The following is a 26,857-nucleotide window of genomic DNA, read 5'->3' as shown; positions in this document are numbered from 1 at the left end:
TTAGCTGTAGCACAAAGTCTTCTGTTCCATGGAAAAGGAATCAACTTGTACCAGGAAAAAGGAAGCAACACCACATAATTGCTGCTGTTTCTCCAAAAATCAATTGTCACACTAACATAATCTTGTCAAGATCCAATAAGTAGACTATATAAAGCTCAGAAAAAGTCTACACGTAAATGTTAGCTTTCAACAAAACTAACCATATTGAAGAACTTGATATTTATACCAGCTAATGAGAAGCCCAAGGTATAGGACATTTTTCGAGATACTTCCAAATGAACACCCCCAAGAATGATCTAATCCACATGTCCAGTGAGCACACAACGAAAGCACAATTTGAAAATAGAACTGTTAGGTAATACAACAAAGATAACAAAAAATAAGAACGTCAAATATACAGCTGAACAGTCTAATCTCAACAAGACTACTTCACTTCACAAATCCCTACACTCCCAAAGCGCAAGAACTTAGCATTCGCAAGAGAATCTAAATATCTATCCCCAAAATTCACTTCTTTATTACCTTGAGGCAGAGCATTGATACATAGCTGGTGGCAGTAAACTTATCAGTACATATCTGCCAAACTAAAAGCCCACAATGTGGTAAGGATGCATTTTGTGGTTCGATCCCAAACTGAATTGAAGAAAAAAGTGAGAGCAATAGACCAGTTAACAGCAAAGTTATATATATATATATATATATATATATATATATGCTATGTATTTTGTCAGATTCATAGCTGACAGTCAAGATGAGAGCCGCAAAAATATTCAAAAAGAAAGATATTCATGCAAAGATTGATGCCCCATTGATCTCTCATTTTTATTCATGGTAATCTAAGGTGACGAAGTGCTCCAAGAGACGAGGACATTTATACCATCAAATTCAATCTATCTAACCTTTATCCACCTTATCTATTCACATAAGGAGTCTTCTACATCAGCACAAGCATCATATCTATAATGAGAAAAATTATAAGAGAACTATAACAGTTCCCCTGTGCTTTCAGAATCTCGATCCTATATCAACATCTAATGCTAAGAAAAATTGGAGTCTAACAAAGTCAAGCCACGCAGAGAAAGAGGACACAACATACACATTCATAGAAAAACAGAATCTTCCTACGACCTTGAGATCATGCTACAGGAACGAGCCACTTTAAACATCAGGCCGCCTGCATCTTTGGTTGTCTCTCCCCCAACTGTGTCATGTTTATACTGCTTCCTGCAAGCTGGACAACGCCCATCCTCCTCAAGAATCTTCTTGTGACAAAAGAGACAAAGCCTAAATCCGCAAGGACAAGGGAGAAAACTTGTATCGGTAAAATCCAAATCCTCACAGCATATAGGACATGATGTGGGTATCGCTGCACTTTTACATCCCCAGACAGAGCCTCCCCGGCAATGACGCCCTGAATTCATAGGGAAAGTATATTGTTTTGACAAATTTGGAAGACTTTGGGGACGGAATTCATCATCGGGCCTCCACGCCTGAAAGCTGACAGGAAATACAGGTATAGTTCCTCTGCCCTTGGGATTCTGCTGTGATGTATCCAGCGCTGGTACCTTCCCGTCAGAAACTTCTTGTTGAAAACTCATATGAACCTGTGGAGCTGAATCCAAGCTAGAGTTATGCTGCTCCTGCTCCTTATCAGTGGCAGCTAAAGCATCAGCAACAGCTTCCCAATCATCCAAGCAGTCATCGTCCCCTTCGTTATCTTCCTCACTCATACTTACTGAGCAACACCCACCACTGCTACTAAAACCGCCACTGCTACTACTGCTGCTACTGCCGCTGCCACCAGTGAAATTGGTCCCAGAATAATTTCCTTCCAACACACTACTAGTGTGACTGGTGGGGCTATTAGAAGGTGAATCAAAATCACTGTAGGTGTTCATGTAACCCCCACTTTCCTCTGCTTCTCCTCTCGGCTTTATAGCAAACTTCTTCATCAATTGGCCCTTTTCATTAGTAACCTGCATCCCCTGCTCACAAACCCCGCCCCCACCATTAAGTTCCTGCTTGGAGACTTTATTCTTCCCTACACAAGCCCCAACCACCAAGAATTAGGCACATAAAAATAGGAAAGCAACATAACTAATCACAGAAACAGAGAAAAGTACCAATCTTGAGATTGATTAATTCAAACACCAAATGCACGTTCTTTTTTCCCTTCAAAGATTTTAGGCTGTAGTCATACGCAAACAACTAAAGTTGACACGAAGTTTCACTTATACACCTCAAGTAAACTGTGTACCTACTACACACTAACAATACCTGAATTTTGTATCAATAAGACACTTGTTGCTGGCATGGCATAGTGAGTTACATACACTCATTTGTAGCGCATTTAAGGGGTTTATTTGGCAAATCTTGTTCTATATTTCTCTTATTCCTCCCTATTTTTCCAGTCACTACCTCCCACCATTCCCCCAAGCTTAAACTCCTTTAATGGAGGTCATATTTTCCGACTCAAATTTATTCTAGGATTTGTGAAATAGTGATTTGCTTTATTTTGTCGTTGACATCCAATTTACTTATTAAAAAGTGAAAGAGCTTCGAAAAATTGTTTCAGCAATTCCATCTACCACCATTCCATGTAATAAAAATCATGATGCTTTATCTTGGACATGTTATTGCAGCTTTTCTGTGTAATGGAGTAATAAACATGCAAAAAATTGACATATTTTTTAAGATCTATTGCTGGCAAAATATTGAAACATTGAGTTCTGCTCTTCCATTGGAGCAATGGACGAGTGGTGTTTGCGGTGAACTTTCTTGCTTTTTGTGGAGGACGAAGAAATGGGAGGATGCAGAGGGCCGCGAAGAGGACAATCAAATGGGGGCGGAGGTGGCGGAAAAGATAATGAAAAAGGAGGGGTTTGGCTGTGGAGAAGACAATTTGGATGGGGTTGGGAGGTCTGCTTAATAAACGTGTTTTCACTTTAATTTAGGACAATATTTTAATATTCAAAATTTTAGTTAGTTAGGGAAGACCTAAATATAAGAAGATACTTAAATGACTATTTTGTCTAGTGTGAAATCTATTTTTACATGATAAAAAAAAGGAACTTTCCAGACACATCTTTTGCGGTGTCTCCATTCAAGCAACACAAACCAATTAACTTAACAGGTTGGAGTAATTCTCCACCCATTGACACTACTTCACTATGGGAAGTTTTAACCAAACTAAGCCATTATATAAAGTCATTCACCAAAATAATATATTTTTCTAAAATTTTACAAAACTAGTATAAACGTATTCCACAGTAACGTTTTAGCATATATTTTATTTTTTAAAAGTTGATGGCGTCAGATTGATATACATTACTCATAGTAACATTTTACTCCTAAAACGTTACTCACAGTAACGTTTTAGGAGTAAAACGTTACTGAAAATAACGTTTTAGAAGTAAAACGTTACTTACAGTGACGTATATCAACCTAATGCTGTTAGTTTTTAAAAAATAAAATATACCCTAAAACGTTACCATGAAATACGTTTATACTAGTTTTGTAAAATTTTAGAAAAATGTATTACTTTGGTAAATTGTTTTATATAATGACTTAGTTTGGTTAAAAATTCTCACTATGGACATCAAATTTTTCAACATAGTCATACCCTAAATCATAATATATGCAAAGCGCCACAATGAGATAGATGAATACTACATGTATATATAGGCCAAGAACTGGGGAATGAATTTTGTTCTTGTTCTTGTAGAATTGTGATGACTTTAGAATCACAACAATTGGTATGACACATATAGGTTAGAAGAAGCCATATGTTCTCCGTACAATTCGGATTTCTTACCTCGTAGATTTGGGCAAAAAGGCCACATGTCATTGACTCATTGGTCGCTTTGCTATGTGTTTTGGCCTACATTTTCTCTTTATTTATTTATTTTGGGTGTGACGCGTGCATAACATGATCTAGACCGTTACAGTAACATGACACAACTTAAATGACCAATTAATCCAAATAAGAAACGTTTTTGCACACACGCCTGAGACTTTTTATAAGCAGATGCAACAATTATCAAAATAGCACAGGCAAACCCTACTTCAGCTGTTTAACTGTCTAAGTGAAACTTCGCCCCAAGTGTTGGCATATGACTTCAGCAAAATTTTTAACTCTTCACACCCATGACTATAACTAATGTGAAAATATTTATTAAAAAAACTTGGTAATTGTATATATTCAAGTCCAAATTCCAAAGTAATGAATTTTAGCCCAACCAAAAAGGGCAGATTACTAAATACTACAATAAATGAAAAGATATGTTAAAAAAGGAGAAACATTAACAACCTTGTGAGAGCCACTGTTCACGTCGAGCATCACGCTTGCTCTGCTTCAACTTAGCCGTCCGATTAGCCTGAAATTCACAGAAAATATTAGAAATACATAGCGCAATCAAATTAGGGGAAAAAATATCCATAAAAGCTTAAGGTTTATCAACATGTAAAAGTAAATAGAACCAAAAAGAACAACAAATTAAACAAATTGTTACCCTTTTTTTCTTGCCAAAATCTCTGGAATTAGAGGAAGCGACAGGGATTGCAACGTTGACAATTGAATCGGAAACCATTATTGTTAGCTGAGTGAAATCTGTAAATCAAAAATTTGGGAAAAACCCTAAAATTGATCAGAGAAATATATCTGAAGAATTTAGGTGGATAGGTTTAGAGAGAGAAGATAACGGAAATTTGCTTTGTGTAACGCTTGGCTTTTTCAATATTAGAAAAGTTCTTTACTTTACTATATATATAAAAAAAATAATCTACCCAAATTGCCCTTGGTTGTTACCAAATCTATACTGCAACCCTATTGTTTATGGAAAATAATCTTTTAATTCCTCAGAAATATCATATTTTATTAATGAGATATTTTATTGTTGTTGAAATGTACATAATCTCAAAAAGGACATTCAATAAAAAATAAAATATTATCTTGTCCTAGTTTGTATGACATTATTCAGATTTTAAAATTCAAACAAGAAAGTCTTTAATTGTGATTTATTCATGTGTTTTAAATTTATAATTTGTGTGACTTATAGTATTTTTATGTAGTTTCTAAATATGTAAATTACTTTTCATGATCTTCGGATTTTTATGTTGGAGATCTCAAGTTCGAAAGGTCTTGCCAGCAAAAGCAAGAGATTTGTCTTCTAGGTCGAGCTTGTCGAGCCGAGCTTGCTTAGTTCAGGTTACATCTCCGGTATGATTTGCGAGCTATTGCATATGAGCAAGGTGAGTCTTACCTATATGCACCCGAAGGATAGTAACGACGAATTTCTTTGTCATAAAAAATAAATAAGAAAATAACTTTACGATATTCGAACAATGTCAGGACAAAGAGAATATTGACATAAGCAAATAAGACGTTACTCTATTGTGTCCTCATTATTTAGTTAATCAAAATTATTCTCTAACTACAACTTCTCAAAGCTTCTTACAATGTATGTACAACTACTATTTTTAACTAAAACAAAAAAATTATGTACACTAATTCAATTTGTTAGTTAAATATGTAAAGATTTTTTAGAAAAAGAAATAAATATTCAAATGTGATGTTTTACCATACAAGTAGCTAATTCCACACTTAAGAGTATAAATACGTAATGGGCATTTCTCTAGCAATGGAAAAGTAGTTGGCCTTGCTTTTTTGCTTATGGACACAAGTTTCCTTTTACATTGCACCAAAAGAACCATATGGGAAACAATGCAAAATGGGCATGTAAGATATGATTAAAGGAAATTACCTAACTTACTATTTTCTACATTATTTTTCATCCTTTGGTTATTGTATGACATATGATGTGTTGTAATATCTTTAGTACAATAAAATGAACTTGTCTTTTATGGGTGATTGCATACTCAAAAAGGAAAATTCATTGCCATGCTATCTATGTATGTTGCTTGTAAATAGAATTAATCATACAACTGTGGAACTCCAAATGTATTTGTGTAGAATTTCAGCAACAATATAGCAATGGAATTTGAATAAACATGACATACTTTGTCCATCCAATTTGTTTGTTGGATGGAGAAGATTATGAAGTGCTGCTGTGTTTTAAATATCCTACGGACAAACTGTGAAAAAGTCGTTACATAATGCGACAAGATTCAGATATACTCCGAAATTTCTGGAAGGACCCCAAGGGTAGGACTTGAAGACAGGTCATTCTTCCTGCTGAACTACAGATCCTTCTTTCTCATTTTTCTACATTTGCAGGAAGAAAAAAGGTCATATATCAGAAAGTGTTCTTGTAAAACTAACAATTTAATTAATGAACCATATGATACGTAATATTCAGATTCAGCAAAGATGATCTAGGAGAAACGGTGCACTGTCAGCATTTAATAGACCAAAGGTTGAATATGCACGTAAGGTCACTAACAGAAACCACACAAAATGTGCAGGGAGCATATGTGATGCATAGCCAGGTGCCTGAAACTAGAAGGACATAGTGTTTCAAATTTCATACCAATTAGCAAATATAGCACGTTAGCAAGCACAAAACATGAAGGGTGGTCTAGCTGCTTACTTGACTCATAGCACAACATCAGCCTTAAAGCAATTGTACATACACAATGAGTGAAGTAGCCAACTTAGAAGAAACAACTCTTCAAGTATGTTCTCAATCAGAACCCCCATGTTCAAACACATCTTTCAGAAACTCACTAGATCACTAGAAACAATTGCACTTGAATATATCATTAGTGCTCAAGAAATGAAAGCACTTGAGTTGCTAAGCCTTATACTACTAAAGCAAAAAAAGAGATACATCAACCAACATAAAAACACCAGTTTTTGTGCACCAGTACTTGGTAGTTTGATAACTAAAATCATTATGCCCAATTGGAAAGACTCCAACAAAACCAAAACAACCATCAACCTATGTTGATTGGACTCTTAAAAAATGTTGGCAATTGCATGTCGGATCCTCCCAAAACAGAGCATTATTGAAGAATACAATATAGGTGCGGCAACATTTTTGGAGGATCCAAGCAACATAGCCATCCACCTTGCATGTTAGATGAACTCTGATATAGGCCAGAAAAGAGTTCCACTGATCAGTGATCTCTGGCAGCAGAAAAGCTCCATTTTTTATCACATTCTTTTCCACTTTGGAAAAGTCAATCATTTACAGTCTGTTTCAAAGAGAACAGAAAGGTGGGAGATAGGAGCATAAGTGAAAGGTTCTGCTAGATACCTTTCCAAGTCCTCTCTTTTAACCCCTTTAAGGACTAAATGGACAAAATATATCTCTTTAACTCTTCGACTTGTTCCAAATAATGGGAGGGAGGGACATAAACTAATGAATTTCTTTCTCCCTCCTTTACCCTTCTCCTACCCTCAAGTAACTAAACACCTCATTAAAAGTCCACATCCAGCAGTTTGATGATTAAAAAGACACAAAGGCAGGTATTTCTTTGTATTAATTTTGATAAAAGTCACCAACTGACTGATGTTTATCTCAAATAAATATGGGTTAACACAAACTAAATATTAAATTGCAACTTGTTATGTAAGCGCACAAAATTATTAGAGCTAAATTATATGGATAGATTTAGGGGAAAGGTACAGGCTCTTCCAACACCTAAATGACAGCAGGAACTTCGGTCCTACTTGACTGTCTGGCGCATTGAACAGCATGGTTTTCAAGTAGAGGCCAGTAGCCAGCGCCCAGCAGAACATGAGGTACTAATCTTGAGCTGAACAATCCTCATTGATGTATTGTGTCAATACAAAGGGGCAAATATACAAAAAGGCAATAGACAAAAAATTGTTACAAGAGAAAGAAAATGATACTCCATCTTTCAAATTAGTACTAGAAGACATTCTTCATGACACACTAGGAGCTACTCACTCCGTTCCAATTCGTTTATCTAGTTTTGACAAACCACAAAGTTTGGAAAGTTAGAACTAAAGAGTTGCAAAAAAGGAAATAGATTTTCTTTTCAAAACGGACTAAAATGATAGTAAGACAAACAGATTATAACGGAATACGTATGTTAAAGTAGGTATTCGGGCAAAGTATCAGGTACACTAAGTCTAATCCTTAACTAAGTTTAAGCATATTTTCAACGACCCAACCAAAACCATATATCAGACGTACAACCTGAGCAAGTTAAAGGCAAATGAATAATCCATGTAATAGATAAACGAACGAAATCAAATAATCATGCCGGACGATCAAATGGAGATACTAAAAATGGATCAAGATATATTCGCAAATAAAATACACAAAACCCATAAAAATTCTCAGGCATCACAGCTAAAAATCCCACAATTAGGTTTTCCACCAAATAGAAAAACAACTAGCAATCATACACTTGACTGTTTATAAGGGATTGTGGAGGTTACCGATTGTGCTTTATGCCAAGAGAGACCACGGTATACGTTGACGGAAAATGTGGCCGTGAGGTAAATGGTGGTGACACCGAGCCCTCCGACGAAGGCCTTAAATAACAAGTCCCCTGCCTTGCTTGCTGCTCCCATTTCCCGGCGTTTGCCTTCGATAGTTGGGATTGAAATGGAGAAGATGACTACAATGTCGCAAAGCACGGAAAAAAAAAAACCCTCTTATTTCCAACTTGGAAGGGGTTTATGAAATTAAGACCTTTTATTTTCTTTTAAAATTAAGCATAAAAAATACACCTAAAAAAATTATTTTATCGCGAGTTTATTTCAATCATTCATAATTTACCTATTAAAATTATCACTCTCGTTGACCAGATGTGTACATGATAAAATTTTAATAATTTACAAATTACAATGAAGAGATAACACACTCACTTTCTTTGTATTAAAAAATATACATTGATATTTAAAATTAAGTGATAATTTAGGTATATAATAATTAAGATATAAAACTATAGTAGTATAAGTGTAATATATGTTGACCAGTAACTCTTTCTCTTATTAATTAGGCTAATGTGCTTAATTTATCTTTTTTCACTATGATTTTCTTGATTTTTTTTAATTTTCTCCTCTAATATTTGATACTCGTTTGGGACTCAACCAATTTGAATTTGCATTCCTTTCCAAAGAAGATTCCATTTTCAAGCCTCGAATCGGACAACTATTATAATTTAAATGGATGGCATATTTATTCTCCAATCACAATGTTTGATAATAAAAATTGGTTAGTAAAAGGTTCATTACCTAATGACATTGTTAATAAGGTTATTTGATTTCCATGAATATAATGATGTTGTAAATAATTTCGTAATTGTAAATTTTATATCAAACAAGATTTATGATGTAACTATTACTTTGGTCCGAAATGAAGTTGTTGTTTTCACAAATGCAAGGCTACAAAGGGAGAAGGAAAAGCAAGCATCGGAATGGCGACTATAGATAGTTGTGGACATTTGCTTCACTTTTGGTACCCCTATTCAATTTGTAGGGAAGGCCATAACTGCTGAAGCTCTAGCAATTCGAGAAGCTATGGAAACAACAATACAAAAGTGTTGGTCAAAGGTCCACACACTGTCAGATGCAAATAAATGTCATACAAATGTTGCAAAAAAAAATTGACACCAGCGAGCATGTTTGACGATTGATGAAATCTTTTGAAAAAATCGAGTTTATATATATTTCTCAATCATGAAATGTATTAGCTTAAAATCTAGCAAAAATTTCTATTTCATGTATAAATGGGATTTCTTGGAATTCTGATTTCTCAAGTTGTGTTGTAACGGATCCAATGATATCTTATGAACAACTAAAACATGTTTTAAAGTAATGCAAAGAAGTGCCTTCACAAGAAAAAAAAAAAAGTAAAAGGATCATGCTATAGAAGACAACAAACTTACTGTCCATACTGTGAATACAGGAATCAGCACAGGCATTACACAATAAATCACCAAAACTGTTACTCTTCATCATCAGATGTATTCCAGCAGATATAATTGGAAGTCCCATTCTTAATTGATAGATTCATTCACAATTAAATATGTAAAAGGATGACTAAAAGGGCAGCTTCGTACACTAAGTCCCCCCGCTAATGCATAGGGTCTGAGAAAAGGCCCGACCAAAAGGATTTGTTGTACACGGTTTTACCCTGCAATCTGCAAGAAACTGTATCCACAACTCTAACCTGTGACTTCCTAGTCACATGACAATAACTTTACCAATTACAACAATACTGTCCTAAAACGATAATTAAAAAGGAAAGATAAACACCATCAAGTTTGAAAGCTACATATTGTACAACGATAGCATACAAATCCAAACAATACAATAATGATAGCTAACCTACTGGATAGCAAAGGCAGATCCAGGAGTTTAAGTTTACATGTTCCTCCAGTGATCTCAAGTTAATATACAATAAAACTAGGTTCACTAATTAGTGAATTTCTCGATACAAAAACATGATCTGGGAAAAAGTTATCCGATGCATTAAGGCTATATACGGCCTCTGCTGGACATGTAAACAATCAATTGGATAGTGCATCTCACTCGTAAACCTCCATCCTTAATGACATAATGAATCTCAGAGATAGCTGACAGAAGACATTCCTTATTTTATAGCACAGAAGACAAGGCACACACAATTTCACTAGCACTTCTTAGAGAGACACATTAGCTGCAGAGATCAAACATGGAAGATATGAGCAACCAAGAGACAAACAATATATTTTCAGAAACCATAAACTAGTTTAACATGTTAACAGTCATCAAAATTTGCAGCACGCCAACAAAAATAGTGCAATATGATAACATTACTCTACAGTACTGAGAATTAAACCAGCATAGTTGATAAATTCATTATTCCTAAATGTTCTTTCTCGAAAAATTTATCCTGATGGAATATTCCAACTACCGTAACATCTTTCTATGAAGAAGCTTACTTGCGTGTTCGACCAAACTATTCAGAAACAAGAAGTGTGTGCTTATTTTTCTGTTGGGGCAAAGCAACTGAAAAATAGTTTCTCTTAATGAGCAGTACCATAAGCTGTTTTTTATTTTTTTGAAGACAAAGTACCCTTATCATATGGATTAAAACTAATGTCATGCATTGTTAACAACCCATCTATGACCAAAGTCTCATAAACATGCTCCTTCTCTCTATTGTGAATTTATCATTTGTATTTTAATGAAAAGAAGTTGAATAACTAGAGTCTCATAATGCATGTATCAAATCAATTTACCTATTCAAAACATATGAATTATAGGCCTAACTCATCGATGGCCCCCTAAATTTGACACTAACTTTCACTTAGACACCTCAACTAGGATTTGTCCATTTTAGACACCTCATGTCATATTTTTTTGGTGTGTCATTTTGACACTTTTTTTTATAATCAGCCAAATATGTAAAGTGTGTGTAACACACTCGTCGATGACGTGTCAAATGACGAATTAAACAAAGACACATGGCATATTTATTGAAAATGAATTTTGAGTTTTTCTTAAAAAAGGCCAATGACATGTGTCAATTTTATCCAAATAATTTTAAAAAGAATTAACCACTTACAAGCCCTATGTTGTCTTCTCCAACACCACCACCCCTGATCCTCAACCTCTACCCCACCAGATTGTCTTCTCCACATTCCAGAACCCCCTACCCCAAATTGCTTTAATTTTCTTCGATGTATTTTCGTAGTAATTTAACTATTTGAAAGGAATTATTTACAAAAGCACAATTTCTTTGGAAAAACCAAGTCCTCTTACTTAAAACTTCAAATAAAATCAAATTCTTCAAATTTAAACAAAGAGTTCCCTAAAAGAATTTTCTAGATTTTCTTTTAAGAAAATATATTTCAAACTTTTTCAAAACATCTCAAGGAGGAAGAATGACAACAAAATAAGAAAAGTTGTTTAAGCTTGAAATTTCTTGGTGTTGTAGCACTATTAGATCTATTTCTCCATGGATGGAGTTTAAGCTTTGAAAAGTGATGGCTAAAATGAGTAAGAAGAAGAAAAAGTTAAATGAAAATAGGTTAAATATAATCTCTCCATGCACTGGTAAAGAGTGTATCACACTCACTATGTTATGTCAGCAAAAGTGTCAAAATGACACAGTTGGACATGACATGAGGTGTCTAAAGTGAACAAAGTCGAGTTGGAGTGTCTAAGTGAAAATTAGTGTCAACTTTAGGGGGCTACCGATGGGTTAGACCTTGATTATAAAGTGAATCTTTACATGTCATTTTGTGTAGTTCAATGCGAAAGATACTTCGGAAAGATTGGTCAAACACAAAAAAACTTCTACAATATTATCCAAAAGTTCTTCTAGTGAAACATAGTCCTTTTTAAGAGTAGAAGGTTTGGCCTTTCCCACTAGAACGATGCCTCCTTAATATAAACTTTGTAAATGTTAGGAACTGATGAAATTGTGGAAGGGGGTCAGTAAGTCCGAAAGCAGATAACCTTAATGGAGTTGCAACATATTCTCAGAACTCCTGCAAATTCCCCACAAAGATCTAAAAATAGATGGAACTTTTAAGTTTTCTATGTTTAGAACTTTTAGATAACCAAAAAGACATCAAATTTGACATCTCTCCTTTCTCTTGTTTCAATTTGGATGTAAAAAAAGCACATTATAACAATTCGACGAGAGCTCTACCAGCCTGTCTTCTCATACCAAAAAATTATACATATCGTCACATTCATGTGAGGGAACACTTGCTACATATCTCAACTTGAAGGAATACCAGTTAAATTAGTATATAAAAAAAGATAGGTATACAACATAATTATCAACTGATCAAAGGGAATAAATAAGCAAAAAACCAACCTGTTGAGCAACCTAATGCCATTTGCCAACTGTCCTGAGATGATTCTGTCAATGAACTCATCCTGTGTCTTGAAAAGACTATCTAGTTTCACACATGTTTTTTGTTTGAGAGCTCTTTGCAATTGAAGCTTTCTCATCAGATACACTCAACAATTCTCTTTTCCTCTTTCTTTTGTATGTGTACTTAAACACTCTATCATTTATAGGTTGGCTAGGGACCCGATTGTTTACATCAGTCACACTTGACTCTGACTTTAACAGTTGATTGCAAAGATCTTTTATAAAGAACAACTGATTGCAAACATTCTCAATATCTTCTTCTGAAAGATCCATCTTCCCCATCAAGTCCTCATGCTCATCTATTTCATAATGAACACCAGAAGCCTCAATAGACTGCGGTTTATTATCAGAACTTTCTGCATATCCCATCTCCATGACTTGCTCACCTTTTCCTGTGGACAATCCTTGGGCCATCTCAGAAGAATCTTCACTTGGAGCATTGCCTCTGGCTACAGTTGAATCATCTGTCAAGAAATTATTGGTTGTCATGTTTTCCAACTTCAAAGAATGTTCAGAAAATGTTTCATTTTGAATGATTTCCCTATCTGACAGATTTCCTTCAGCAGCATGAATTATCTGTGTATGTCCATTTTGGTGTAACTCTAGCGCTTTGCCTGTCAAACTTAAATCCGAACTAGCAACAAAACAATTTCCGGGGTTAACCTTTGTATGACAAGAATGGTAGCCCTTAGTTTTCTGGTTCATACTGTCAACTTCCATATTAGAAGTTGTCACAGAATCATCCTGAGATTCTGGAGGCAGTACAACTGTGTTGTCCTTTTTAAGTTCTCTAGGATTAGTACTATCAACATCCAGTGACTGCTTTTCTTCTTTCTCATTGCTGGTGACTTTCTCAAGTTCAGCTTGAACTTCTCTCAATTCAACCCTGAGATCACTACCAACATCCAGTGATTGGTTTTTTTCTTTTTCTTTGCTGGCGACTTTCTCAAGTTCAGCTTGAACTTCTCTCAACTCAACCCTGAGATCACTTACAATATCTTCTGCTTCCTCTAGTTGAGATTCAAGTTCTTCAATCTTCCTCTGTTGACTCAACGATGTTAACTCTGCTTCAATAATCTGTCAATAAGATATGGAAAAAATATAAATAGTGGATACTGGCAAAGAATATGTTTGCAAGATGTCTTCTAGGTGAATGATATATAAAGAAATGACAAAAGTTAAAGTTGGTTACATCTACTAAATTATTGGCCAGAGGGGAATCGGGAATAAAAGAAGTTTATGTTGTAACTGAGAATCAAAGAAGCTTTGTAATATTAGAAGGGAAAAAGGACAAATATACCCCGAACTATTGTAAATGGTATGCATAAAACCTCCATCATACTTTTGGGACATTGATGCCCCTGCCGTCCAAAAACTAGTGCATATATACGTTTTATACAAAGGGGCATACACGTGTCATCTAATCCATCGACCCGACATTTATTAAATATCGGATTAATATATAAGATTATGCCACGTGTCCCTATTTAGTCTTCCGTTAAAGTAAAGGGCATATATGCTTTAGATTTTGGACGGCAAGGGCACCAATGTCTCAAAAATATGACAGATTGTATCTGCATACCATTTACGATAGTTCAGAGGTATATTTGTCCTTTTTTCCAAATTAGAATGGGAAGAACTGGCATTTATCTTGCCTTATTAAAAAATAGAAATAAAAAAGGCGCAGTTTTATCTAATTATTTTTTGATAAATCCATTATTTCAGTCCTCGAATAACAATAACACTATCGTCATTACTCAATGTTTCTACGCAACAAGATTGGCCATGTTGCAAGTGTCTACTGATCAATACCACTGCCAATCCTTGCTAAAACGACTCTGGTGCCACTCATCATATCGCAACGGAGCCGCACAACTTACAATCGTATCACGACAACAAGGATGTCGACATGCACAATGGTAACAAACGCATATTACATATTGTCTCTACTGACATACAAGAATCAAATTATATTTTATCTCTGTTTCCAAAACTACGTCAGGATAATCAAACGTCTGTTGGATGCTTTCCTTTTTCATTGTGTTGTGAAAAATCTGAAAACTCAGACATCGTTGGCATGCGTCTGGAACAAAAGTGGACTGCATGAGTGGCCCATTTCACCTCCACAAGCTCACATGTAAGCTCATTAACATCCATTTTATAAACTGACTACAAAAAGCTCTAAACCGTGTTAAATTATTTTAAGTGATTTGTCTTGTTCTATCTCTTGATAAAAAAATGTATTATTGCATCTTTGTTGATCAATACACAAACACTTCGCTCTACACTAAAAAGGTAAAAATGAAGTCAAATAGCTTTTTAAAAAATTTCATCCTTTGATAGAAGAGCATTTCGATACCAAAATTTGAACATCTTTTTACTCCATCCTATATGCCTTAGCATTGTTACATTATTGAAACTGCAAGAACATTTTTACGTGAGGAAGAATTAGGAATCAATCAAAACACCCAAGTAGGATTCATTGAGTTCAGATTGAGAGCTGACCATCTTCGACACTTTTTGGTCCTTAGCATGTCACCATGTTGCTTATCTAAAAACGTCTACTCACCTCACTTTTAAATAATTACTCACTTTAAAAACTATTTGACAAGACAGAAGACTGCCTCTCAATGAACTTGCTGTGTTAACCCCGACTTCAACTATACTCCAAAAATAAACATGAACCCAAAATCTACCTCATGTGTTCATCTCAGATTTATCTCGGCCTTGGACCTAATCTTTGGGTTATAGCAAGTATACCTACTCTTGTGTATTAATCAATAAAGATGTCATAATAAACCTCACGGGGTGCTATACGTCATGTCACGTCTAGGGTATACTTTGGGTGGTGACACACACCAACTTAGGCTTTTGGCCTATGTTTGCTATTCAAACAAACCAATGCTTAGAATAGGATTTAAGGGTGAGAAGTTAGGGACGTATTTTGTTCAAGAGGTTTCAATGAGGTTGACAACAAAGGCTCAAATGCTGGTACACCCTCAACAGGTAGTTACAAAAGGTATGAAGATTTGGGTTCCCTCTCAAATAAATAAATTATCAAGCAATAAAATTGAACAAGTCCCCATTTAGAACTTATCAGAGTGAATTTGTGAGACGAATATTGATGTGCTTTAGTAAACAACAAGAACTACAAAAGATAAAAATGTCTTGCTCAGAGAATGGTAGCAAGAAATTATTCAAGATGTACTTAAGAACTCTTAAAGTGGGATGACCAAGTGGAAATGGGAGTTGCATTGGAGGACATGTGAACCTTTGTTGGAAAATGAGACACTCATACAGCCATATCTTTTGGCTGCATGTCAATGACGTCTTTGTTTTCACGTCTTCACAACAAAATGGAAAGGAAAAAATTCACAGAGGTTAGATTTTCCAGACGTAATTTTGAAATAAAGATAAGATTATATTTGATAGTTGGAGCACATAGAGTGTTAGTTAGCTAAAATCATTATCTGATGCTTATAACTTAAGTGTCAATATTCCGAGGATTAGTTGTAGTATTGAAAAGTCTGAGATATAGTTGGCTTCGGCTTCAAATTGATTGTGGGACTAAGATCGGTAGACGCTTGCAACATGGTCAATATTGATTTGAGCAAAGAACACTAGTGCTCTTAGTGAAAAAAATTTCATGGCCAAATGCCTAGTGTTCAATAGAGTTCACCTTAGAATCCATCATCTCTTTGAGCTTCATCAGCGTCATTAGCCCCTTTTCTTTCACCACTTGGAGCTCCTCTTGAAAACATTGAGCTTTCTGTTCCGACACCATAATCCTCGTCGCTGCTTCTTTCTCTGTGTTCAAGACTACATCCGTATATGCCTTTTCTAAAGCTTTTAATCTCTGTAACCCAAAAATAAAACATTACAAACGTAACAAAAACAACAATATACTCATTGCAATCTCACTATGGTCTGGGGAGGCTTACGATGTTAACAAATGAAACAACAACAATAACATACTCAGTGCAATCACACAAGTGGAGTCTACGGAGATTACAATGTTAACACATGAAACAACAACAATAACATACTCGGTTCAATCTCACAAGTGGAGTCTAGGAAGGTTACAAACAACAACAATAACATACTTGGGTTAAACTCACAAGTGGAGTCTAGGGAGGTTACAATGTTAACAAATGAAACAACAATAACAACATACTCGGTGCAATCACACAAGTGGAGTCTAAGGAGATTACAATGTTAACAAATGAAACAACAACAAATACATACTCGGTGCTATCACAAAAGTGGAGTCTAGGGAGGTTAGAAAGTTAACAAATGAAACAACAACAATAACATACTCGTTGCAATCTCACAAGTGGATACTGGGAAGATTAAATGAATGTACACCTTACCACTGCATTAGACCAAGTGGCAGAACCAAAATTTTCATTAAGCAAACACATGAAGAAGTTGAAAGGGATTTCAATATCTACTATATATACATAATAAAGAATTTTAACCATGTATAAATTTGAATAAACCCCTTCAACCCTACTTGGTTCCACCCTAACTTAGACCTTACCACTCTACCTTCTTTTTTTTATCGTGGTATTCGGACCAACTTTCACGCGCCATGACTAATTCCACATGATACCTACCACCGCCCCAACTTAGACTTTACCACACTACCTATTTTTATGACCGTGGCATTCGAACCAACTTTTGCGCACATCGACTAATTCCACGAGATACCTGTCACCAACCCAACTTAGACCTTACCACATTTCATCCTTTTCTTTTGTGACCGTGGTGTCTAGGCCAACTTTTTGTGCCACCTGCCACCAGGAACAAGTGTCAGCTAACTCTGTCCACCAAGGGTAGGAAAATTGGGAAAAAATCGGCTAGTGCTTTAGTCTCCGCTGAGTTTTGAACCAGAGAACTCAGATTTCTCAACCACTTTGATTGACCACTAGTTCCTAACCACACAACCTTTGTGAGGTAGAGAACACGATTATTAGAAAACAAGACAGCAAAAACTTAGATTTAAAGCAAATGAAGCAACAGATAGTAACAAACACATACAAAAATTATCAAAAATATATCACTAAATTTACAACTAATTAATGCTCAAACCTCAATCCTAAACTCGTTCTGTTTCACTCCAACATAATATAAGAAAATTAAAATAACATTTATCATCAAAATGAAAACATGCAAAAAAAATAAAAAATTAAAATTGTTACCTCGTCGGCATCCATTGCTGTTTCCTTGAACTAAGCACAAAGCTGTCGTTTGAGGTTTTCCAGACCAAAATGTGAAGAGCAAAATTTGCGAAGGTGGTTTTTTTTTTGCTTAATAAGAAAACAGGAGGAAATTGTTTCGCTTTAGTAAATTACTCAAATGCCCCTGAAAACGAATTAAAGTACATTATTGTCACTGGTACTGTCAGTTCATGAGGAAAAAATGGAGGGAAAAGAGGATCTTGAGCGGCAACGGCCTAAAAAGACTTGTTTCTTTATAAAATTAAACTAGGTAAATTACTATTGAACTCAGAAGCGGAGCAAGAATTTTTGACAAGAGGTTCAAAATCGGAAGAAATACACACATGAAGTAGTTGAAGGAGATTCGACATCTAACATATATGCTTAAAAAATTATTTTAATCATATAAAAATAATATAATTTTTCGTCGAAAGAGGTTCATCATATAGTGGCTCCGCAGCTGATTGAACTATTTTGTTAAACTTATATATGGTCATTCGATAATATTCATATTTTAATATATATACTACATTGTCAAGAACATTTTATTCTAAGGCAAAGCATTTTTTCGAAAACTTAAATTGTTATATTTTTTAATAGAAAAATTACGAGTCATGGAGAGATTTTAAGTTTAAGAAAATCTCCATAGAAATAGTTGGTTAGAAGTAATAAAATTTGAAATTTTTGACCAAACTAAGTCATTATTTAAACTAATTCCCCCAAACCTAACAATCTTTGAAAAATATTTTGTCAATCTCCTATGGTCCTTATCGACTCATCACCAAGTACTGGATCACCATTCACAGGTAAGTCATACAACACTTTTACATCTTGCAGGTGATTCTCGCCTCATCGGTCCTAAAGTGAAAGTATGAGTTTCGGGACGCCATCTCTCTACTAGTGAAATGATCAAGCTACGATCAATAGAAGGTCGATTTGATCTATAAACACCATATAATCCTGATAATTCAATCATTTCTATGACTCGTGGATGAATGTGATATTTCTTTACGAGGTCCCAAAATTTTCCATCACAACTCCTCGTATTTAAATCATACTAACACTTTCATTCAATATATCCCGTGAACTATGAGTAAGTTGTTGAGTTAATACCATGGTTCAAGTAGATCGGGATCGAACTGGTATGCACTATAACCAGTCATATATACATATCTATTAAACTGAACATCCCATATTAAAGTAAATTAAATATTAGTGTTAGTCCAAAATATAACAAGCAAATCAAAATAATATACTGTCACCTAATGTTTCATTAAAAAATTGAAAAAGAACTCAATTTTAGTAGAGGCGCATTGCAGGTCAACCTGTTATAGTCTTCCCTTCCATTTTCATATGAACATTTTTTTTCATTGTTTCTCTTTGCATCAACAAGATGCATGAATTCAAAATAAAAATAAAACATATATATTAGAATTTCTTGAGTGATTATTCTATATAACCAAAACGATATAAATACGAGAAGATTGAAATTCTAAAATTCAAGCATTCCTTCTACTAACTTGTAAGGAAAAAAAAAACATACCTCAAGGCTCTAACACAGAAAAATTAACTCGATTCCAAGCTTTTCCGAAGATTTATAGCTTCAATTTATCGCGAAACTCGATATAACAAGAAATCCCCAAATTTGATTTGGAAATATTAAAGCTACAGTTTATCTATGAAATGAGGTTTTGACTCATTGATTGCCTTTCTGTGTTTTTGTTCTTTCACGCCTCCTCTTCGTCCACAAATTATCGGTTGGGAATGGAGTTAATGGAGCTGAGAATATTTTCAATCGGTGCTGCAAAACTGTTTTTATAGAGAAAGGGTTGAAAGAGTTTAGCAGCCAAAGGTAATGGAACATTAAAGTTAATAAAACAAAAACGATGTCGTTGGGTTAAGAGATGTGGGCCCCTGTCACATTTTAACCTAAAATCGTTAACCTAACGGCGTTAATTTTTTTAAAATCAAATAAAACCTACAATGTTAACATGAAGTACGTTTATTCTACTTTTGTAAGAAAAAAAATTAAAATGTATTAGTTAGGTGAATTGATTTTTAAAATAGCTTATTTTGGTAAAAAGATCTAAAATTTGCTAAAGAACAACATCAAACGTCAAAGAACAGGCCAAAAAGTCTTGAACGACAACACTCCCAAGTAAAATGGAACATCACGTCTATACAGGAGCATAATTAATTAAACTCAAATGGAAGACTTCACCTTCTTTCTTATGAACCTCCATCAATGTATTTTTATTATAGTATGACGTATCATGCATATGTTAAAAATGACCCTAAAATTCTTAGTATCATTAATATATTTCCTCATTGTCTCATAGTAATCATTACAATTGCTTATATTTCATATCACTGGCCCAACTTATTTGAATTGAACCATAATTATTTGTATGGTTACAGTATGCAATTACAAAGAAATAATGCAATTATCAACCAAGCAATAGGTGACATCATAATGGAGCTATTCACAATTGGATATTCTAAACCACAATTTTGTCACATAACATATGAAAATCTCACAGCTAATTTTGTGAGTGGTTAAACTCACAAATATCCACAAATAATATAAAAAAAACTTACTTTCCTACCAATCAAAAAGAAAACGGCGTGTTGCTAAACATATTTTTCAAAAACATCTACCAGATAGTATCCAAATTTATAGTTCACAAATTTAATTAAAATAATCCAAAAGAAAGATTGTTACTTCTTTATTAAAAAAAAATATTATCAAAATAAAGAGTTATCACTACAATAAAAATGATGTTTAACAAAAATTAATAGCTTAATTGTCGGTAAATATGTATTTTCAGAGCTAATTGGTACTCTCTATAAATGTCCCTAAAGATTATAACAATATTAAATCTAATGACAATTAATTAATGTCGATAAATGCTCTAGCAATTTTTGTTAATGTGTATATTTATTATCGATGAAAATTATTTTTGTTATAATGTATGTTGGACATTTGTTTGTTTCAAGAAAAGTTAATATCTTATTATGCCTAAAAATAAGGGACAAATAAATATGACAGATTACTTAACTTGCGACAAAAAAATGGACTAATTATGTATATACTAATATTCTAGGAAGATTGCAATGACATACCGATATTTTGTACATGAGAAAAAACAATCAAAATAATATACTAACTGTTGCAAGCAAGAGAGCAATCTGTTTGGTTCTTTTAACAAACTTCATCATTGGTTTTATATCAGTTATCACATATTTCTTGTTGTGTGCTATCAAATATACTACACCCACAAACAACTTTCTCAAAAAGTAAATGAAAAAACATCTAGTAAAGGATAAAAGAGAAAGATAAATTTTCAACAATCATCACTGAAAATTTTAGCATAATTAAAAAAGTCACCAAAATAGTAAATTATAAATGCAATAAATACATGAATCACTATGACTTACAGTAAAAGATTAAGTTTCATGAATTATGAGAAAGAAAACTTTGAGAAATAAAACACACTACATAAGAACTTTAATTAATTTATTTGAATTCAACTTTGAGAAATGAAATACACGACATAAGAACTTTAATTAATTTATTTGAATTCGACTCCCCTATGGAGAAAAAAAACTTAGAAATAGTGGTGGCAGAAATAAATTTTTTGTTTACTAAAGAACAAAATGTAGTGAATTCAACCATTTCAACAGCGCTATGAATTCTGGATGATAGATGTAAGAGTAGTAATGTCGCATTGCAATAAAAATCAAATTTATTTGTTTATACGAAGAAACATGTAGGAAGGGATAAAAGAGATGTCAATTTTCATTCATATTTGCAGAAATTTTTAATAGAGTTTTAAAAAAGTCACTAAAATAGCAAAAACTTTCTGTCATAATTACATGAATCGATATGATTTATAGTAAATATTAAGTTCCATGAAATAGGAGGAAGAAAACTTTGAGTAATGAAATAAACTTCATAAAAAGTTTAGTTAATGTATTTGAATTCGACTACCCTACAACGGAAAAACACCTACAAATAATAGTGGCATGAAATCCCTCTATTCATAGACAACAAATGATAGTGTGGACAAATGCTTATTAAACTATCACTTTTTTACGAGTTTCATACCTTAATTATTACTCAATTTTGTGTTAAACACACATTAATGTTTAGTTGATCTAAGTAACACACGGCTATTGTCAATTGGAAACAAAACTTCATGTCAAGGTGCGTACTAATAGTAAAAGTATAGATAGGTAAATAGAACAGCGATCGTTGAATAGTTATGTGTGTTTTTGAACCATTAATTCAACTATTTTACTTCTTTCATAACTGGGTAAAGTAAATAACTTGTTGAAATAGGTAAAAAACATGCTTAAAAAGAAACTTATAATGTATAAAAAGTTAAATAAATTACTTGGTTGGTCTTGGGTTTAGTAGTTGTTTACTTGTTTTGTATCAATCTTGGCCACTTACAATATGAGCAACAAAAGAAAAAAGTGACATTTTCACATCTCTTGTGCGTAAAAATGAAGATCTCTTGAAAAACATTTAAAATTCAGTTTCTCCTATTCAGCTGCACGTTGAGCTAAGAATGAAACGCGAGCCCTTTAATCGCCCAAGCCAGTTGCTACAACACCCATTTCTCTATCACCATTCACCAGCAAGCTTATCAATCTTTCAAAGTTGATAAGGCTGGCTAACTTTGTACAGAAGCTGTCGCAGATCAAACCTTATGTTGTCTTTTTGGGTGAATAACGTAACTCTGCAAGACGAGAAACATTATATGCATTCTCTGATAAACAAATCTTACGTAGAAACCTACATAGTTGACATCAACTTGCTTGGGATTGAGGCGTAAATGATGATGATGATGCTTCTCTAATGAAAGTATGAAACACAGAACAAAAGCATTACACTGTCTAAATCCTCTATACTGGCGCTGACTACTTGGCTTTAAGGTACATGGATATGGGAACGAGTAGGCATTCAGTACGGGTGCTTACTCTCCAGAGTGAGTCGAACCACTTGAGCAAGCCTCCTTTGTCCGTCTATTGATGGAATGGAATAGTACTTAAAGAAGTACTTCACTTTGTCAGCCACCTCTGCACGCGTCAACTTTGTGCCCAATCTGTAACTGCAATATGATTTAGTAAGTTGTCAAGGACTACGAAACCTGTGGAAGAAATGATCCTACGGCAAGTCTGCTTCCAAAGACTTACAGAATGAGAGGACAAACCTTAAACATTGATACGGACAGCAAAAAATCTTCCACAACCTTCCAACACTGAAAGTTCATCATAGGTCATACCCTTATCCATTTCATACAGTTGTTTCACAAATATTGTAATGCAGAATGAGAACTCTCCATAGTGAAGGATACGAAAATGCTAGAAACAGGAAATAATGATCATCCGCAAGACTGGAAAAGGCATTAGAAACCGAAAATAGGCAGGACACTGAATCAATACCTGACTATAATTTGAACGTATAGGTTCCACTTCAGCAGTAGGTAGTGAAGCTACAATCTTTGTCGAGAATGAGTAACAAAGATGAATGGCAAACCATTTCAGAAATGTTCGAAGATCCATCTTACTGATGCTTCTAATTGGATATGTATATCTGCTGAACTACAATCGGACAGCAAATATAGACAGGTATTACCTGAATAAGTGTTAGAAAAAAAAGAGAGAGATGCACTTATATTCTATCTGTTCTGTTTATCCACATGCTCTACAAGCACATAATATAAAAAAAAAATACAAGGAGAGTTCAAGCCAGCTGCAAATAAATTCAAACCATAGTAGCTAGGTGGCCCAAAAATCGTCTGTTGACTGGATTCAACAAAAAAATTCGTCTACCTTTGTTAAGTAACCACATAATCCTTCATCCATCCACATTGGAGCAACTCAAAACTAGATAAAAACCAGGTTTGTTATGAAGCCACGGTAGCAGAGATGCTAACATGAACGCTAAGACCATTCAGACGTGAGCATGAATGTTTTGCTACCCTGAGGGGTTGTTTGGTATCGGGGATGGGATCAAGTGATCCCATGGGATTAGTAATCATAAATGGTGGGATAAATAATCTCGGGACTAACTAATACATGTTCAATGTCTGATCCCCCATCTACCTACAAAGAAATAATCAGGTTGAAATTGCACTGAGAAGCAATTACTTGGTCTTTATTTCAGAAATGGTTCTTCTTAGTCCAACCAACTATTAGTTGGCCAAACAATATGAGGTTAAAGATTTCACTTCCTGTGTAAAGCATATACGGGTAAAATTTATCACATTATGACCTTGTAGTGTGGACTTTCTAGTGAGTGTTTGAAACATAAAACTTGGTGAAGAGACCAAAATTAAAGAGGCCAGGATCTCTGTCATTAGAACAACACCTTTGCCCGATCTTTTGTGGCTTCTGAACTGTCACACACACAAATAAACAACACTGTTTGGCTCAATAATCAATTTAAATAAATCATTTTTCAAACATAAGAGTTCTGATAGAAAACTGTGTCGGTATTTTCCAGAAATGAGAAGAAGCCCTCCGCTGAAGGTGACATCTATGAATCAATAGAAAAGGCATGAATTCTTATAGTAGATCATCTGCTTACTGTTGGAGATGATCATTTCAACCCGCCAATAAAAGTAAAAAACTTGCACAATTTAAACCCTTAAAGTTCAGATCAAAGGTGTCATTAGACTCTACGGGCATATTCACTTCTTAAAATTCTAATGAGTCCTTGATATTAGAGAATGAATGTCACTTAAGAACAAAATCTAAGTAGGGTTGACTCCTAGAATTCTTTGGATGGCGAAAGGCGACAAACAGAGACAAGTGTCTGACTCGCCTCGCCTCTCGCCAAAGGTGCAATGGTGATCGCCTTTGAGAACACCGGTTTAGCAGGCAGTAGACACAATAGGAGATTTCATGATAACCAAATTCTCATGTTTGCAGTGTTCAAATTTTCTACATGTATTAAGATTACTAAAAGGGCTCTCAATTCATGACCAGAAATATGCTGCCCAAAGGTACGGCAAGAAAAAAGCCATTTGCAAATTGAAAATGAGCAAAGCAACTTTAAAGTAGTAAATTATTACTACAATTGATATTAGAGAACACCAATATATCAGAATAGAAAATCTGATAAAGGAGAAAATAATGGCACTCTGCTGCATAAATAGTAAAAACAGTATAAACAATGTGCTCAGCGAATTCTTTGCTTCCCGTTGGAAACTAACCATCTGTGTAATTGCAAATTCAAATGCCACAAGCTTTTACCTGTTCATCGCCATTTGCAATTTCTGCATTGACATCACTGGTGAGTAAACTACAGATAGAAACAAAGCTAAGTGCTGTTGGTTCATGTAGGAAACTACCAAAGGTTCCAGCGACTAGGGAACGTAATCACTGCAATTTCATTCTTCTCAGCAATTACAACGGAACCTATTTACATGACAGCAACGTGATTGTCAAATACTACCAACAAAAACAGGAAAATAGCTAGAACTCAACAATATTGAATGTTTAGAAGGGAAGAGCATCCAACAAACCTTTAGAATTGGTTTGCTTTTTGGTTAGGAAAAAAGTATGATCACCAAAACTATGCACATTTCCCATTAAAATGAAATTTGAAAAATTAGTACATTTTCACACAACTTAATAAAAGTTCATTTTAGAAAACATTGAGTTCACCATTCTAGATTCTATACGTAACTACTTTTCACCAAAGCTTAGTAATACAGAGTGACTTGGGAAAGATAGATTCCTCAAACTACAACTAGATCCAACAAAACCGAATAAAGTGAACACATTTTCGTAGACTGAGTTGGCTAAGTCATCACCATAGTCTAAGCAACTTAACAAAGGAGGGAAAAACTCAAATGGTAATTCTCTACTTCTTTTCTGATGCCAACTTATCTTTTTAAACATCAACTAGTATTTCAATCATGAGAAACCTTGATGATGATATAATTGACTTGTTGTGGCCAAGGCAAAACAAACTGTTATTATTGTTATGCAATCTGTATTTTAAACAATACTAATGATAACAAAAACTTTGCACAAACAGTAAATTTACCAATGTTTAAATCACTCGGTCAATATGTTAAATTATTGAGATTAATCGGATCAATTGGGTGGGTCAAAATTCAACCCGTTTTTAGCCCATTTGAGCTCAAAGTAAATTTGGGCAGGTCAAGACTCAACCAGATTTCTATTCAACCCATTGTAATATTTTCAATTTCAATCCAACCCGCCCATTTGACACCCCTTGATAATTGTATATTATTACATATGTATTTGTATATATGCAAGCGAGATTGGCAGAGGAAGGAGAGAGACGAGAGAGATTTGGAGAGGGAGGAGAGAGACAAGCGAGAGAGAGCAGAGAGTGAGAGAGATGAATCGTATATGTATATCGGTTAATAATTGTATATTATACATATGTATTTGTATATCTGACAAATTATACATATACAAATGCGACTAATTATACAAACTCGGAGTCAACCCATATAATTAATGTATAGTGTTAGCCGCGAGTGGTAACTATAGCAAATTATAACTATCACTAATAATAAAATAGTATAAATTTACTTAACCGCGTAATTTTCTAAATTAAAATCTTTCTAATTATTTTTGTTCTCTATTATTTCTAATTAATAGTATCCCGAGGATTTTTTTTTTGTTTTGTTTTCCAACAAGCTAAAACACCATGTTGATATCTCAAGTAAATCAAAATCATTATTTAATATAGCTATTTGTTTTACTTTTTTCTTTACAAATAAGAAATTGAAAATTTAGTTTATCTTCAATCATGAATCCTTTATTCATTATTCA

General features: G+C 34.2%; 2 protein-coding genes and 1 long non-coding RNA gene across 6 annotated transcripts; all 3 read right to left on the bottom strand.

The window, feature by feature from the left end:
• Positions 1–785: 785 nt before the first annotated feature.
• On the bottom strand, positions 786–6,223 carry LOC101259850 (uncharacterized). The gene is made up of 3 exons (XM_004241469.5): positions 4,512–6,223; positions 4,310–4,376; positions 786–2,041 (listed from the first exon to the last, which is right to left on the bottom strand). The coding sequence occupies exons 1-3, from the start codon at positions 4,587–4,589 to the stop codon at positions 1,122–1,124; spliced, it is 1,065 nt and encodes a 354-aa protein (XP_004241517.1). The 5' UTR covers positions 4,590–6,223; the 3' UTR covers positions 786–1,121.
• A 3,979-nt stretch (positions 6,224–10,202) lies between these two features.
• LOC101260735 (uncharacterized) lies at positions 10,203–19,879 on the bottom strand. 2 transcript variants are annotated; one of them, XM_004241472.5, is made up of 5 exons: positions 19,575–19,879; positions 18,014–18,176; positions 16,492–16,668; positions 12,753–13,889; positions 10,203–10,598 (listed from the first exon to the last, which is right to left on the bottom strand). In XM_004241472.5, the coding sequence occupies exons 2-4, from the start codon at positions 18,026–18,028 to the stop codon at positions 12,831–12,833; spliced, it is 1,251 nt and encodes a 416-aa protein (XP_004241520.1). In that variant the 5' UTR covers positions 18,029–18,176; positions 19,575–19,879; the 3' UTR covers positions 10,203–10,598; positions 12,753–12,830. The 2 variants fall into 2 exon arrangements, with proteins under 2 accessions (XP_004241520.1, XP_025887104.1); XM_026031319.2 differs by having other exon boundaries at positions 18,014–18,121; positions 19,575–19,862.
• Positions 19,880–22,390: 2,511 nt separating this feature from the next.
• Positions 22,391–25,996, bottom strand: LOC104648038 (uncharacterized). Of its 3 annotated transcripts, none has more exons than XR_742063.4 (4): positions 25,570–25,996; positions 23,251–25,462; positions 23,018–23,148; positions 22,391–22,776 (listed from the first exon to the last, which is right to left on the bottom strand). It is a non-coding gene; the product is annotated as an uncharacterized lncRNA (long non-coding RNA). The 3 variants fall into 3 exon arrangements; XR_742061.4 differs by having other exon boundaries at positions 22,391–23,148; positions 23,251–23,401; positions 23,483–25,462; XR_742060.4 differs by having other exon boundaries at positions 22,391–23,148.
• Between the last annotated feature and the right edge of the window lie 861 nt (positions 25,997–26,857).

This window comes from Solanum lycopersicum, chromosome 6, assembly GCF_036512215.1.
Source record: "Solanum lycopersicum chromosome 6, SLM_r2.1".
Taxonomy (NCBI): domain Eukaryota; kingdom Viridiplantae; phylum Streptophyta; class Magnoliopsida; order Solanales; family Solanaceae; genus Solanum; species Solanum lycopersicum.
Note: the sequence above shows the minus strand (reverse complement) of the source record. Positions and strands in the feature narration are given on the sequence as shown.

Excerpts from the sequence above, each read along its gene's own strand:
- LOC101259850 (XM_004241469.5), bottom strand. The coding sequence starts at position 4,589 with ATGGTTTCCGATTCAATTGTCAACGTTGCAATCCCTGTCGCTTCCTCT. Across the intron at positions 4,377-4,511 it reads ATTTTGGCAAGAAAAAAAGG|GCTAATCGGACGGCTAAGTT; the intron begins GTAACAATTTGT and ends TGTGAATTTCAG. Across the intron at positions 2,042-4,309 it reads TGAACAGTGGCTCTCACAAG|GGAAGAATAAAGTCTCCAAG; the intron begins GTTGTTAATGTT and ends GGGCTTGTGTAG.
- LOC101260735 (XM_004241472.5), bottom strand. Across the intron at positions 13,890-16,491 it reads AAGAGATGATGGATTCTAAG|ATTATTGAAGCAGAGTTAAC; the intron begins GTGAACTCTATT and ends TCTTATTGACAG.